The sequence below is a fragment of the Triturus cristatus genome, chromosome 2_2, assembly GCF_964204655.1.
Source record: "Triturus cristatus chromosome 2_2, aTriCri1.1, whole genome shotgun sequence".
NCBI lineage: Eukaryota > Metazoa > Chordata > Amphibia > Caudata > Salamandridae > Triturus > Triturus cristatus.
Window position 1 is genome coordinate 750019913 of NC_140582.1, and position 16160 is coordinate 750036072.

General features: G+C 43.5%; 1 protein-coding gene across 1 annotated transcript in view; it reads left to right on the forward strand.

Moving 5' to 3' along the window:
- ASAH1 (N-acylsphingosine amidohydrolase 1) overlaps nucleotides 1–16160 on the forward strand; it is a 195080-nt gene that overhangs the window by 131106 nt on the left and 47814 nt on the right. Inside the window, exon 12 of the mRNA XM_085641989.1 lies at nucleotides 11152–11275. Within this exon, the coding sequence (XP_085498115.1) occupies nucleotides 11152–11275 (124 nt within the window). The remainder of the gene's footprint in view (nucleotides 1–11151; nucleotides 11276–16160) is intronic.

Below are 16160 nucleotides of genomic sequence, written 5' to 3' on the forward strand. Positions count from 1 at the left end.
TAGTTACTCACATATATACAACTGAGACATCAATTCACTAATCAACACACCTGTACACACAGTCAGCTACTCATACAGCCCTTCCGAGATGCACTTTTGAATCTATACAACCAGTGAATCAGCCATTCAGGCATGTATGCACAGACACCCCCACCCACCCACCCACATAGACACTCAGACACCCATACAGATACTCATACAATCAGTCAATAACCCATACAGACATTGATGTAGCTACTCACCAACCCATGCACCTGCTTACACACCAACTGAGAGACTAATATAGACATTCACACAGTTTAGTCACTAACCCATGCATTCAGTAACATACGTTCAATCAGTGACTTATATAGTCAGTCATTCTTCTACTAAATAATCCATTCAGGCACTTCTACATCCACTCTTTCTTCTATAGACCTTGGCATAGATATACATGAAAAATATTTAAACTTTACAGAAACACACATTCACTGGATGATGTCATCAGTGATGTCATTTGAGATGTCATGAGTGATGTCACTGACCATGTCATTAGTGATGTAATATGTGACGTCATCACCTGTGCATTGCGGGCGCACGTGTTATAGTTAGCTCAACTAACTATAACGGGCGAATTTCTCTGGTTTTATATGAGTCCAATGTCCAACTAACTATAACGTCCCTGAAACCTATGTTTTTTTCAGTGAATAGATATATATATATTAATATATACATTTATATATATGTATATATATATTTGTGATTAGATAAAAGTAACAGAAAAAATAAGCTTCTGTGGCTAAGACACAACTTGAAACATTTTAGACATTGGTCCTTCGGAGCACTCCCTTTTTTTGTATTTTAGGAAGATGTTTATTACGCAAGAGGTTGAAGGTCATGGAAACCGATATGGGGACTCTTTACCAAGTTTGTGTATCGGTTAACCTTGATTATCAATCTGTTCAACTCAATGGGCTGAAACATCAACTTCTGATTTTAGAGCACCAATCAATATAGTGTCTCACAAAAAATGTCTAAGCGCAAAATATACCGATCATCATATTGAAGTTCTTGGTGCAGTGTCAAGGAACTGATTTGTTTCTAATGCTGACAGGTGATTCTTTCTTTTCAAGTGGGCAAATGTAATAGTGAGCCAGTGCCCACTATGTAGTTCCAGGGTTTGCTGGTTGAGATTTTCTGGTGGCAGTAGCACATATGGGTTCAGAGCACCCATTGAGTTCACTGGCTTCACCAGTTCCCACTCTGAATGGGATTTAGGCTTAAGGTCTCGGACCTGATTTCAAAGCTTTACATCTTTGGAACCATATGGGTTGAAAGATGGTTCAAGAATCAGGACTTATCCATCAAGCCGACAGCCGCAGACACAACACTGGAGGTGCGAGGCAGATTTTCTCTTGGTCTTTCTGGGACTGGGGAGGGTCTGGGAGAGTGGGGTACATGCATCTTACACTAACAGTATTGGTCTGGGACTGTACAGGCTTACCAACTCTTGAACTGAGACGTGATGTTGCTGCTCCATAACACAGATCATGCTCTTCCTTGGTTCTTCTGGCCAGCTGAGCTGCTGGGATCCCATTGTTCCTGGATTGCCTTTGATCAATTAAGACATTACCTATTCAGTATTCCTAGGATGGATCCAGCTTCTCCAGGCAGGCATCATCTAACTTGTACAGATTAAGTTCTCCATCTCTTCTCAGGCAACAACAGCTGCAGCAGACGTCATACAGGATATGCAGACTTGGATCCATTTCGTAAGGAAAGTAGCAACCCAGAAAAAAGTGTTAGCCATGATGAAATTTCTTTCCTAGCATTGGTGGACAGGCCTTCTCAATGGTCATACAGTTTACCAAGTATTGGCTCAAAGGGGCTTTCCATTTATGTGCAAGTCGTGGAGTTGTTGTTCAGTTTTCTCCTGCTCTGAAGCCAAGTCATAGGTCAGGCCAGTTTGACCTTGTCTGTGTATTTGTGGATTGCAAGAGCTTTGCATTTGTACCATGCTTTTAGAGAACTGCAACACAACCAGTATAGAGAGATGGGTGGTTTTCTCTCAGGCAAGAGGAAAGGAAGTCTACTATGAGCAAAGGATTTTCAAACCCTTCCCAAAGGCAAGTCACTGTCTTGTCCAGTTAGTAGATCTACTCCAATATACTACACCATTTGACCAACCACATGTGACCCACACATGTTTATAATCTCCCCACATGTTCTACACTTGATGAAGAAAAATGTCCACAGTTACGGAGACTTCCCGGATCTTCAACCAGGGAGAGCCAGTAGGCGGTCTTCCCACAGAGGTACATGTAAAAAGGCCTGTTCCTCTGGACTACAAATCTGCAGATACTCGCTACATAGTGTGAGTTGGATAACAATAGTCACCATCAGCGAGACTAGCAATACACACTTGGTATCTTAGTTATCAGAGCACTTCTTTGATGAAGAACACCGAAGAAAAATGGAACGCCTCACGTGGACTCATGATTGTCTAATTCACTGAAGGAAAAATAAATATAACAGGAAAAAACAAACCAGACAGAACAGTATAGCTTTCCCAAGCCAACCAAATGACTTTCATCTCAAGACCAATACATCACTTCAAGTGTTTTCTCTATTTCACCTAGCAAATTCAGAAAAGTTTCACTTTTTAAATTCCACCGAGCAAGCCAGCATTTACAAATGCAGTAGGTTTTGCCCCCTCTTCAAAACCCTGGCATTGCCAAAGATGCATCCTTTCTAGATTTTGGAGAGAGGGTAGGCTGATAATATATGCTAGCGGACATATTGTTTATGTTCACTTGCACAGGTTACTCTCTTCTCTGATCCAGATAAAACTTTAATTTAAAATTATGTACATTCCTGCCTTGGTACCATCATGCAATGGCTGCCCATAATGTGTCATGGATTTCGACTGTAATGCAGGGCCAGCATTATAGCAGTTATGAGTGCTACGGATGCCGAGAATATGTTAAACACTACCATTGTACATTAGATGCACTACACATGGCATGAGTTACCACAATGCTCTCAGTACTGCCATTATGCCATGTATGCCCGCAGTATCCCAGTATTACTACTCTGCTGCAAGTGCCAGCTTTTTACTAGGATTGAGCAACATGTATCGATGCCCATAAGTTGCCAAGAGTTAATACCTCTGAAGCCGGTCCAGCATTTTATTAGGGGTGGGAATTGTACCATGGTTGCCCACAAGTTACCAAGAAATTCCACTATTATGTGTGCGCAGCATATTACAGAGGGTGGGCATTGGCCCTTGTTCATGGATGCCTACAATGTGCCATAATTAGCATCATTTTGCCAGGCCCAGCATTTAACCAAATGTGGACAATAGGTATTATCCTATATATGCTCACAAGTTTCAGGAATAAACACTATTGTATATTGCCCAGCATTTCATAAGGGTGGAGTTAGAAATTGGATTTCTGATTGGCTAGGGCATGCGCCCAAGCCAGGCAGAAACCACCACTCTAGTCAGGACAAGGGAGTTACACGCTGAAGATAACCCCTGCTCACCCCCCTAGTAGCTTGGCAGAGCATTCAGACTTTTCCCAAAGGCAATGTGAAGCGATTGCGCAACACTCACACAACAGCGACACTTTAGGCACACCACAAAAGAAACTCCACACAAGGTTATATAAAAATAGCCTTTGTATTATCCATAAAACACATTAGAACGTAATCGCATATATACATTCTGCCACCTGGCACTTGGTATGACTTTACAGGGATTATATACATCACAGGGCCAATCCGACCTGTCATGGCATCACATACATTACAAGGCCAATCGGGCCAGGGTAATCATCATCACATATAGTTGGGGCGACCAGTAAGTACTGGTAGGTTGGCTCCTAGCACAAAGCATTAGTCATAAACACAGGAATGGTATTTCACATAGCACACTAGGTAAACCAACAGCCCCAGTGCCCTATAGTAACCACTGGTCGCAGGGCACATAAGCACCTTATGCCTACACAGACTTAGTACCAGTGCACCAAAGTATCACACTGCCTATACTAGGAAATATCGAGCCCTCATCAGGTAACTGCCTCAACTCATAGGTACCTGACATGTACCCCTATCCTAAGGCATAAATGCAGCCGGTCGAGGTGGTGGGCAACCACGTGCCTCCCTTGCGGCGGCTACAGAATGTCCTGCTGCCCAGTGTCACAAGCAAGGGGCCAGGGGTGCAGCTCACCCGATCTCCCTCACTGGAGAATCCTTGGTGCTGCGATAAGAATGCAGTTGCCCGCGGTCATGCGGTGCAGCTGCAATCATGCCAGAAATTTAGAGAAATTCTACTCGGGGGGGGGGGGGGGGGGGGGGGGGGAGGGGTGCTACGTCGAGGTTACTCCCTGAGCTCCTCTCTCCTTTCCAGGTTTCCAGCACACTGACCCGCGTCCCGGGTGATATAGGCACAGGTATAGCAGTCAGGCCAGCACGTCGGGACCCTAAGCAGAGGGGCAGTCCCACCTGCCCTTCCAGCAGGCGACAGCTTGGTCCCAAACGGCGGATCCTCCTGGCAGTCCAGCAGCCTGCCGGCCACAAGTCCCAAGTAAGCACAACAGCCCTTTTACATGGGGTCTCAGCCCCAATATTTATACTACATACAGTCTTTGTTCTGCCCTGGCACAGGGCCTTGGACCTAGTCCAAACCAGTTCTGGGGTGCACTTAACAAGTGCACAACAGTCCTCATTGTTAGTGTAGGTTTTGGCCCCAGAGACACAACAGGGGGGCAGAGCCAGCATTGCGGAAGGCAAGCACAGTCCTATTCAGGATCCGGTGCTACTCCTCCCACTACTTCAAATGCAGATCGGCCTATTCAGCCTAGCGCTGACTTACCCAGCCCCTCTGGAGCCACTCCACCTCCCCAGCCCCTGTCATCCAGAGCCATACATGCAATACACAACAGGCAGGCACAAAGACACATAACACACAGAAATGCCCACTTCTAAAAGTGGAATTTCTAAAATAGTGATAATAAATCTGCGAACAATATTACGCAGCATTTATTGCCACTATTCCAAACATACCAAACTTGATCACGCTACTCCTCTCATGTCAGGAATTACCACTGAAACACATATCAGGGAATCCCCAATGCATTCTTATGAAACGGCAGCCTCACAGTAGCGAGAAACCAAATAGGCTGTTTGTCACTACTAAGACATGCCATACAGTTAAGGCACATGTCCTACCTTTTACCTACACCACACCCTGTCCATAGGGCTAGTTTGGGCCTACCTTAGGGTTGACTGATTTGTAGTAACAGGGGAGTCACAGACGTGGCAACCACTTTATGTGCCACGTCACAGCAGCAGTAATCTGCACGCGCAGGCCCTGCAATGGCAGAGGCCTGAGACAGGTTTGAAAGGCTACTTTTTGTGAGTGACGCAAGCAGCTCTGCAAGCCCACTAGTAGCATTTAATTTACTGGCCCCGGGTATAAGAGATACCACTTTACTAGGGACAGCAGTGATAAAGTGCCCAGAGCCCTAAAACCACCAACACCGGGTCAGAAAAAATAGTAGGAGGAAGGCAAAAAGTTCTGGGATGACCGTGCAAAAAGGGCCAAGTCCAGCAGGTGGAGAGTGGGCACTACACACTCTTCAAACATGCACACATAAGCATGCACAGGCAAACACTCACAGACCTGGTCACAAACTTGGTATCCTCTCTATAATGCTATGGCATCCCATAACCTTTATGCCCCTAAATGCAATAGTAGACCTTCATCTGTACCATTCCTGATTTTAGAGCAAGTGTCAGCAGAAGTGAGGTGCCTTGAAATATGGTACTTTGAAGAATTGTGACCAAAGTCGCTATGAACAGAAGCCCCATTATATGGGTGTATTGATCATGTACAGTCTCCAGTAATCCAATACAGTCTCCAGTAATCCGTTGTAGGGTTTGAGGGGGACATAGGTATACATGTATAAGAAGATGTAAGCAAATATAAAGAAGAGTCATTACAAAAACACATAGCAAACCCCCTGTGATTTGCTGTGGAATGAAAAATAGTTGGGCACAGGTCCTAAAGAAGGTGGTCTATATTGATTTACCACACCGAAACATGTGTTGACCATTACCTGAGGACCCCCTCCCCCGGCTGAGACACAGTGAAGGAAGACTATGAAATTTGGTCTCATTATGAAGAATATGGGGTGAATATGACTGTCCCTTTTGGGCTGTGTTAGAACTGGGGGTCTCTAGTTGGCTGAGGTAGGCCCCTTAGTCCAAATAAAGACCCTTGCTTCTAAGTCAGGAAAAGGAAGGACACCTTCTCAGACAGCCCCTGCTCACCCCCTCGGCAGCTTGGCGTGAGCCGCCAGGCTTATCTCCAAGGCAAATGTGTAAAGTATTTGCAACCACTCTCTCAGTAACCCAATGATGACACCACAAATGGACTCCACACGAGTTTCATAAAACAATTATATGTTTATATAAAAAGATATACGATGAGACCACACGATAAAAATCCAACATATGCGTATTTGTAATATTTCACCTTGCTGGTTGTTAGGCCATTAAACCCTTGTAGGTTCTTGCAGTATTAATGAGCAATTTTGATCCAATGCAGTCCTAATGCAATGCTGTGCAGTTCGTAATGCAAGAATAAGGCACTTCGTAATGTAAAAATAATGCAGTTTGTTATGCAACAATCGGGCAGTTCGTAATGCCAAAATAATGCAACTCGCAATGCAACAATCAGGCAGTTCGTAATGCAAAAATAATGCAATGCGTAATGCAACAATAATGTACTCCGGCACCGATCACGGTGCTCTGGACGGTCTCTATGCCACTCTTACTGACTCGCGGTCAGCTTCTGCCAAAATATGCCCCCAACATGGGTATGGTGAAAACAAAGTGCAGCTCCACACTCTGGCCCCGGTACTGTCACTCCTCGTAAGTACGGGCCGCGATAGGAGCTTGGTTCAAGGTCCCTCCTTGGCAAAGGCAGGCTCGGGCCTGCGGCACAGCTCCTCTGGGGATGCCTGTCCGGGTTGATGGTAATGACAAAGTTCTCAGGCTGCAATAGGGCACACACACACAGCGTCGCTGAGATTCACATGAGCTCCGGGTGTGCATGTTCACAGGGCAATTCTCACAAAGGTCTCCGGCTGCACGAAGCACACACACCCAGCGTCGCTGAGACTCACTTGAGTTCCCGGTGCACACAATCACAGGTAAATCCTCACAAAGTTCTCAGGCTGCAGGAAGCCCAAGCACCCAGCGTCGCTGAGACTCACTTGAGTTCCGGGTGCACACGATCACAGGGCAATCCCCATGAAGGTCTCGGGCTGCACAAAGCACACGCACACAGCTGAGACTCACTTGGACTCCGGGTGTGCACGGTTACAGGGCAATCCACACGAAGGTCTCAGGCTGCACCAAGCAAGCGCACACAGCGTCGCTGAGACTCACTTGGATTCCGGGTGCACCCGATCACAGGACAATCCTGATGAAGGTCTCATGCTGCACAAAGCACACGCACACAGTGTCGCTGAGACTCACTTGGATTCCGGGTGCCCACGATTACAGGGCAATTCTTACTAGGGTCTCAGGCTGCAAAAAGCAGACACACGCAGCGTCGCTGAGACATACCTGGAAACTTTTGTGTTCCTGAGTTTCCACAACAGGGAGTCCGCTCTCCTCGGGCCCTTGGGGATAAGTCACTTCAGTACACAGCACACAGCAAAGTCCTTTCAAGCAGGGGGACACAGCACACAGAAAATTCCCTTTGGCCTCTCCTTGGGTAAATCAGCAAACTGCAGACCAGCCCCAGAACACACAATAAGGGTCAGTCCTTTCCTTCAGTCTCTTCAGCTATTTCTTCCTTGGCAGATGATCCTTTTGACCACAAAGTAGTTTCAATCCTTTACAGTCTTGAAAAGTTCTATTCCAACGTTTAGGGGTTTCAGCTCTCCTAGTTATACCTCTAAATGTCTTTGAAGTCTTTGTGTTCGGGGGCACTGACCCCTGTCCAAACCAGTTCTGGGTGTTTCCCTGCCAGTGACACCTTCTTCCTTTGATAGAGGGGGTATGGATCCTTAATCAATCAGCAGGAGATGGAGCCATTGTTTTATGGCAGCAACCCAGGCCTCTTCACCTCCAGGGGCTACTCCTCTCCACTACACTCCAGATGCAGGTCAGCCTGTTGCTGTCTCACCTCCTCCCCTGGGTCAAGACATTCCCCAGAGCCTATCACATTCAAATCCAAACAGTCAATCCACAACCAGGCAGAGACACACAGAAATGCTAAAACACAAAAACCCAGCCACTTATAAAAGAGTGGTTTCTAAACACACAATGCAAAAACCACCTTTGCAAAAAGATGTGTTATTAACTTGTGAGTTCAGGCACACTAAACTTCACCTCTCCATCTTAAGCCTGTGGGAAGATAGGCTGGAAACATATTACACTAATAGAAAAACAATGTCTCAACTGGAAAATCATGCAAGAGGACTGTTAGATATAAACATTAATCAAAAAGCACAAGGAGGGACAAGGGAGACCAAAGAAGGAGGGGGGATGAAGGTTATTATTTGTAATTAGAGGCACAACAAGTACAGACTAATTTACAGTAACCATAACAACCATATGTGCACTGAAGGTGAAGTGATAAGTGAACAACGCAGTGACATAAGTGTTTAGACAACAACGTGGAACGGCAATGAACAAATAGAGTATATAAGGATCAAACAAGAGTATTTACAGTTACATTTACAATTATACACACGATCATTTAATTAATTAATGAGCCGCAATTGGCGTTGTGAAGTCGACGATGTTTCAACCTCTTTTCATTGAGGTCATCATCAGGACTATGGTTACGATGATTCAAAGGTACTTCTGTAATGAAGGGGCAAGGGAACCAATTCCCACAGGACACGGTTGCGTCAGGAAATCACAGGATGGTAACGACGAAATGAATCAAGGTGAAGAAATTAACTGGCTCATGGAGTGTGCAATAAAGGCACTTGTAAGGATGTCGTCACTTGGGTTATTTCACAATCCTCAAATTGCATTCAATTCGGAAAGAATCAGGAGTCGGGATAAGTCCAAAATGAGCAGGGTAACAGGACGAGTATTACACAGCCTCCCCATTCTGTCCTATGGGCAAGCTGGCCTTTCAACAGTGAAAAACGAAATGGAGAGTATTTAGGACTTGGTACACACCTTAGTACATGTCCTACCTTTCACATACACTGCACCCTGCCCAGGGGGTACCTTGGACCTACCCTAGGGGTGTCTGATGTACATAAAAAGGGAAGGGTAATGCCTGGCAAGTGGGTGCACTTGTCAGGACAACATCGCAGTTTAACAAACTGCGCGCAGGCACTGCAGTGGCAGGCCTGAGTTCACTCTTTAGGCTACTTGTGTGGGTGGCACAATTAGTGCTGCAGGCCCACTAGTAGCATTTGCATTACTAGCCCTGGCACACATAGTGCACTGCACTAGTAAGACAAACATACCAATCATGGACAACCAATTACCATTACACTTTACACAGGGAGCACTTGCACTTTGAGACTGATTAGCAGTGGCAAAGTGCCCAAAGCATCTAAGTTGGCAACACCATGTCAGAAAAAAGGTCTAGGGGGAAGGCAAAACGTTTAGGGAACTTAAGCCAAAAAGGGCCAAGTCCAGCAGGCTGAATGTATGTGATTATTGTTGTGTGATGTGAATGTGAGAAAGAATTGGGTTGCAGTTTCTTAATACTATCTTTTGAATAAATAGATGAAATCATGATATGTATTGTGAAATTTGATATTACCATGCTATTATTGTAAAATTGATGAAAGACACATAAAGGCAGTAAAGATTGTTTTTTAAGAAAATTAAAAATACGTTTTGTAACAAAATAAGTTTGGAAATATGACTGTCAGTGTTCATTTAGGATGAATTTTTTTGTAAGTTTTATACATTCTAAGCTGGAATTCCTAGTAGTACTTTATGACTGCAATCTTTACCAGTGGTGCTGGAACAATTTCAGAGTAGAGGTGCCTGCCATCAATGTTACTTCACTGAACTCATTGGGATTGTAAAAAATAGAAGCATCATATAAAGAAGTTTAGCAAATGAGCCACGCCCATTCAGCAGGAGAGTGGTAAGGTGTGTAGTATGTAGCTGGTGTTGCATTTAGTAGCACACTGTTACAAATATATTACTATAGCATGGTGTGGTAGCACACCTACTTACAGACAGCACATTTGTATTGAAATTGCCACTAAATCTGTACCAACATAGTTTTACCGATAAAACTGTATAGCGCACAAGTGATAATGTGTGGAAATCGGGTTTAAGCAAATAATTGTCATTGCGCATCACCAAATAAAGTGCTGGATTTTTTTTTTATCCTATTAAAATCTTTGTTTCCATCACACTTCAGAATTATAAAAGAAGTTTTTTATTTATTTTGAAATATGTGTACAGTTCATTTATAGGTATTTAAATATTTGCTAGGAAAAACGAAAGCCTTTCCATTGACACCATCAAGATTGTCAGTTTATTTTGCAAAATCCTCATACTTTTCAGTAAGAGAAAGAAAAGTAAACACCAGACTTAATGTTAAAAGTATAGGCAGCAATTTGTCAGAAGATTAGACTGACTTTTGATATCTGTCTTTGTATGCACAGCAATATAACAAGATAAAAATAACATTTAAAGCCATCTTTAATGCACACTTTGAAACTCAGTATGGTTATTTGCATGGTTAAGTGTGTAAGTGTGTAACCGCATGCTTTTCTCTTTGGTTACTGCAGACATGGGTACTGGACACAGGGCATGAAGCCATTGTCTATTGCCCACAATTAGCATTCCATGCTGTAGAGCAAGCTGTGCGTGTTCTGCAGATAATGGATAATGGACACGATGTGAATGACAAACGCACCTTGGGTGCTAGGTTCATGGATACCTTATTGGTGCATCAGGCTTGTATACTGGGCATGGAGCATGGCCAAAAGGTATAGTTGGCATAGTTAGAGGGAATGACCCAAGACACACCCTATTTCAGCACTCGCTGCAGGACAGGCCATGCCTAATAGGTGTTGTGCTCATAACTGCTAAAAACAACTGCAGTTATAGAGTTGATGCTAAGATTAAAATAGTAAATCTCCTTTGTTGTTTTTCTATTAGACTTGACATCAAACAGGGTAGATGGTATGTCTTGGAAACCAACTATGATCATTGGAAGGCACCATTCGTTCTTGATGACCGTAGAACCCCGGCAATGAAGTGCATGAACAGGACAACACAAGAGGTAATGATACTCAGTCATCTGAACAACTGATTCCTCAGGCAAAATATGTTGTCTTTTAAGATTGAATGTCTCCTAGTGTTCTTGGCAATGTACCTGGCCCATATTGACCCATGTATTTATCACCTATTACTTTCATGCCATCTTGGAACACTTATTCCCATTGTAGTACTGTCACCATAAATTAAAACAAGCATTCCAATGCAGATCTGTAATTCTAAATTAACAGTTACATATTATGTTCCTGCTAGTTACTTTAAGTATTTAATCCCGTTACTTGCAATCGCTGCCTGTCTAGAAGAGTATTGCATGCAGCATAATATCACTGTGACAACACATGTTTAAAGAGTATCAACTACTGTCCTTTTGGGAAAAGGTGATTGGCTTCTTTTAAGTGTAGGTGAATTGAATGTATGTTTTTGTTTATTTGCTTGTGTGTATTCACACCAACACGTAGGAGCTCCCATGCTCTCCTAGATAGCACACTTACACAGATACACAGCGCACACTTGTGATTGGTTGGATGTGGGTGGGTGCATTGATGGATGTTTCATTGCTCACAAGAGGGAACTTCATGGATGAGCTGGATGATTGGTGCGGGTGTATATATGGATGGAAAGCTTCAGGAGATAGATAATACTCTTTACAGCCAAACCTGAAATGTGTGTGAAATCAAACACCCATTATGAGCTTCGTGCAGATAGAGTACTGTTGTGTTCTGTACTATGGTTCATGCAACCTGTATTCTGTACCTGTACCGTATATTATGTAACTTGCCTTTGTTAGGGTTGCTAGGCTGTGATGTAATTTAGAATGTCTTCCTTAGTGAGAGAAAATTATCCTTCTGTGTGTTGGCAGTTGGTTTAGCTGTTGGTGGCTGAGGTCTCTGACATTTAGATATACAATAAACTTCTCCTGACATCCTACCTACTCTGCGTCTCCTGCCTGCTCCTTGATATCTGGGGGGGACATCATCTCATTTTGGCGACGAGCGAACCTGCATTTCTTTTTCATGAGGAGACCTCAACACAATTGATGCTGCTGTGCTGATCGACTCGAGCTTCAATGCTGCCTGTCTTCCCTGCGCAAGATATATCATGAAGAATCTGCACAATTTTCTCTTACCTCGTTCTGCTCTTTGCTGTGGGGCTCTTCAGTCTGCCTCTTCTTTCTAAATTTCATCGATTCAACTAGAGGAGTCAGTCTGGCTGCTGCTTCATCCATTGTGCCCTTCGCTCTCCTCTGGTGTGTTTTAAAGGTTTCACTGTAGGGTTCCCTCTCTCCTGCCGACCGACTGCTGTGTCCTACTTTGCCACTGTGAACTGCTGCCTGACGTCACTTTGGGGCTTCACTTTCAAGACCCTGCCGCTTGCCTGATGCTGCCTGGCCTTGTCTGCGGGTTGCCTGGTTACGCCTGATGCTTGCGTGTACTCAACTCTCCATTTTGCCTGACGCTGCCTGTCTTCCTTATCTGACGTCACCTTGGGCCTTCTCTTTCAATATCCTGCCGCTTGTCTGACCTTTTCGTCACCCCACACAGCGTGCAGGTGCCATCTTTCATTCGCCAATCCTACGCAACAACGCGGCCATTTTGACTTTGTGCCTGATCTCTCTTGGACCTTCCACGCACGCCGAAGCTCACGGTGAGGTTTCATCATTGGTTTCCAGCACTGATGGACACAGCTGTGCTTCTTTTTTCTTTACTCTGCACTGACGCACACAGCTGCCTGTTGTGCCAACTTTCTACATACGCCAGACCTCACGGTAAGAGCACAGCTGTTGTTCATTTATCTCTCCAGCGCTGACGCTCATAACTGTCTATTTGTAACTCTTCCCTTCAGCGCTGACGCGCACAGCTTTTCTTTTGCATCACTTTCTTTAGCGCTGACGCGCACAGCTCCTTTTCATGCTGCTTTTCTTCAGCGCTGACCAACACAGCTATTGTTGGGTTCATTTGCTTTCTAGTTCAACGCTGATACGCACAGCTTTAACTGGGACTCTTTTTCATCTTTGACTCTGATGCTCACAACTTCTTTACATTTTTTTACATTCTTTTTTTTATTCTCCAACTCTCTTGCTTAACATTAAAGAAAAGAAGAAGAAATAAGCATTTATTTTGTTTCCCAAACATGCAAAACATCACTGCTGCTCCATTTTTCGTATCTGCTCCAGGTGATCCTTCAGTTCCGTGGGTGAAATGGAAAAAGGTGTTTGCCAATTATTCATGGGTCTGTGGGAGTTCCTTAAGTGCGGAAAGGAAAGCCTCTTTATTCATGCATTGTCTAGGTTCAGAGGGTCAGGAGGTTTATAAGCACCTTCCCGATCTACCAGACAGTGAGGAAGCTTTCTTAAATGATTATGAAATATGTATAAGAAATATGTATATACATTATCTTCCCAAGGTGAGTATAGTATTAGAGCATTATCATTTTGGGAAGAGAATGCAAAGGCAGGAGACATCTGTAGAGCAATTTATTACTACATTGAGGATAATAAAATCCACTTAATGCTTTAGTGCAACGTTGGATGAGAGATTGAGAGATCAACTTTTGCTTGGATGTTTTATTGATAAAACAAAGGATAGCTTGGAGCAAAAAGATAATCCTTCTTTACAAGAGGTAATCACCATCTTAAAAATGCCTGAGCATTCTAAAGCATGCGTTGACTCATGCGCAAAGAGTGCACCAAAGATGGTGCTGTTGAGAAGAATGGGAAAAAAAAGAAGTGGTCAGAGAAGTACGTACTAAATCCCTTTCTAAGAGTAGTTCTGACAAATCTGCTCTGTCAACTAAATCTTGAAACAACATGTTTCAAGGTAAATATTTCAGGTATGGTAATCCTGGTGACATGGCCAACTTTAAGGACTGCCCTGGATGGAAAGTCTTGTGTTCTAATTGTGGTAAGTAGAGACAAGTCTCACATTGCTGTAGGTCTAAAAAAGAACAAAAGAAAGTGAGGGAAGTTGACATTCATGATCATGATTGTGAGGTTGTTGAGATTTGCCAGGTCAGTAGTTCAGGCAATGACGGTCCCTTTGAGGAGGTGTTTTTAAATGATCAAACAGTAAGAATGCTTTTTGATTCTGGTGCTAAGATCACATTAAATCCCAAGGTTTTTTTATGATAAACAACTTCTGAACAAAGTCAAGCTGGTGGAGCCGGACATCAAACCCAGAGGTTATGGTGAGGAAATCATTGTTCTCTTGGGGTAGTTTTGGTGCACTATTGAATTTAAAGGGAAAATTGTTCTTGGTAAGATTTATGTCTCCATGAAAGGGGACTCTTTAATTAGTTGGTTTCACCAGCGCAATCTTTACGTGTATTTAGACCCCAATCAAACACCCTCTGTGTGCTTGAAGGATTTACCCGCTGTTAAAGCAGTAAATGAAGGTACTGATATCTGGGTTGCGAGATTTCCAGAAGTTTTTAAGAAGGAATTGGGTTGTCTCAAAAATTATATTCATCATATAAAAATGAAGCCAGGTGCTACGCCCAAGGTAGCAAAATTCAGAGGTGTACCTTAGTTAGTGAAAGACTGTACGAAGAACGAATAGGATAAACTTGTTAAGAATGGGATAATTCTAGAGGTAGAGGCAACTGAGTGGATCTCTCCAGTGTGTATAGCTCACAAGGCCAATAGAGAGGCACGCCTATGCATTGACTTGAGGGAGTTGAATAAAGAGGTTATTGTTGACCATTATCCTCTCCTTAATATCACGGAAATGTTGTCCACCTTGGATGGAGCTAAGCATTTTTCACCGTTGTATCTTTCATCTGCGTACCATCAGGTCAAACTCCATCAGGCTTCCCAGGACCTCATGACTTTCATAACACCTTTTGGTACTTTCAAGTTTCTCAGAATGCCCTTTGGTCTTATTTCTGCAGCCTCTGTGTTTCAGAGGTGATGGAGAGGGTTCTGAAGGGCGTTGCTGGCATTAAAGTCTTATCAAGATGATATTCTAGTTCATGGTACCAATCTTGAAGAACATAATGAAAGGTTGGCTTTGGACTTAGAAAGAGTTCTTGCTGCTGGTCTCACACTGAAATCTGAGATGTGCAAGTTCAATGTTGGGGAAATGGAGTATCTAAGTCATTTAATTTCTGGTTCGGGCATTAAACCTAAACCGTCCTTGGTACAAGCTATTTCTAACTTAGACTATCCCAAGGATAAACAAGAGTTGGTAAAATTCCGCGGGATGGCAGAACTTTACAATAAGTTTGTTCCCAACTTTGCTCAGAAAACTGAGGCTCTGCGGACTCTGTTGAAGAAGGGGTGTAAGTTTGTGTGGAGTCATGCTTGCAGTGAAGAGTTTGATGGCATCAAGCTTTGTTTGAATGATGCACCTTCTTTATCGAGCTTTGATCCTTCTTTAGTATCTTACCTTGTGACGATGCAAGCTCCAAAGGTTTGGGTGCCTTTTTACTATTGAAAGTCGGTGGCTCTGAAAAGACCATTCTTTTTATTTCTAGGCCTTTGAGAGGGGCGGAGTGTAATTACTCAGTGGTGGAGAAGGAGGCTCTTGGTGTTTATGGGCCATTCGCAAGCTAAGATAATTCTTGTGGGGAAAATCCTTTCAAGTAATCTCAGATCACAAACCTCTTAAAGGTGTATTCTGCAAGAAGGGTGTTGATTTTGTTTCTCACAGAATAAGAAAATGGGTGGTTGCCTTGCAGGAGTTTTAATTTGATGTTTCTCACTTACCTGGCTCAAAAAATATTTGGGAGATAGCCTGGAAAGACAATGTGGTCAAAATGAAATTTCTAACATGTCGGAGGAGTGTGAGTTATTATTTGGAGAAGAATTTGAAGAGGAGGTGAATGTGTGTGTCATTACGGAAGGATTCATCTCGGAAGAGGTGTGGAGGGAAAGTTTCAATCAGGAAAATATC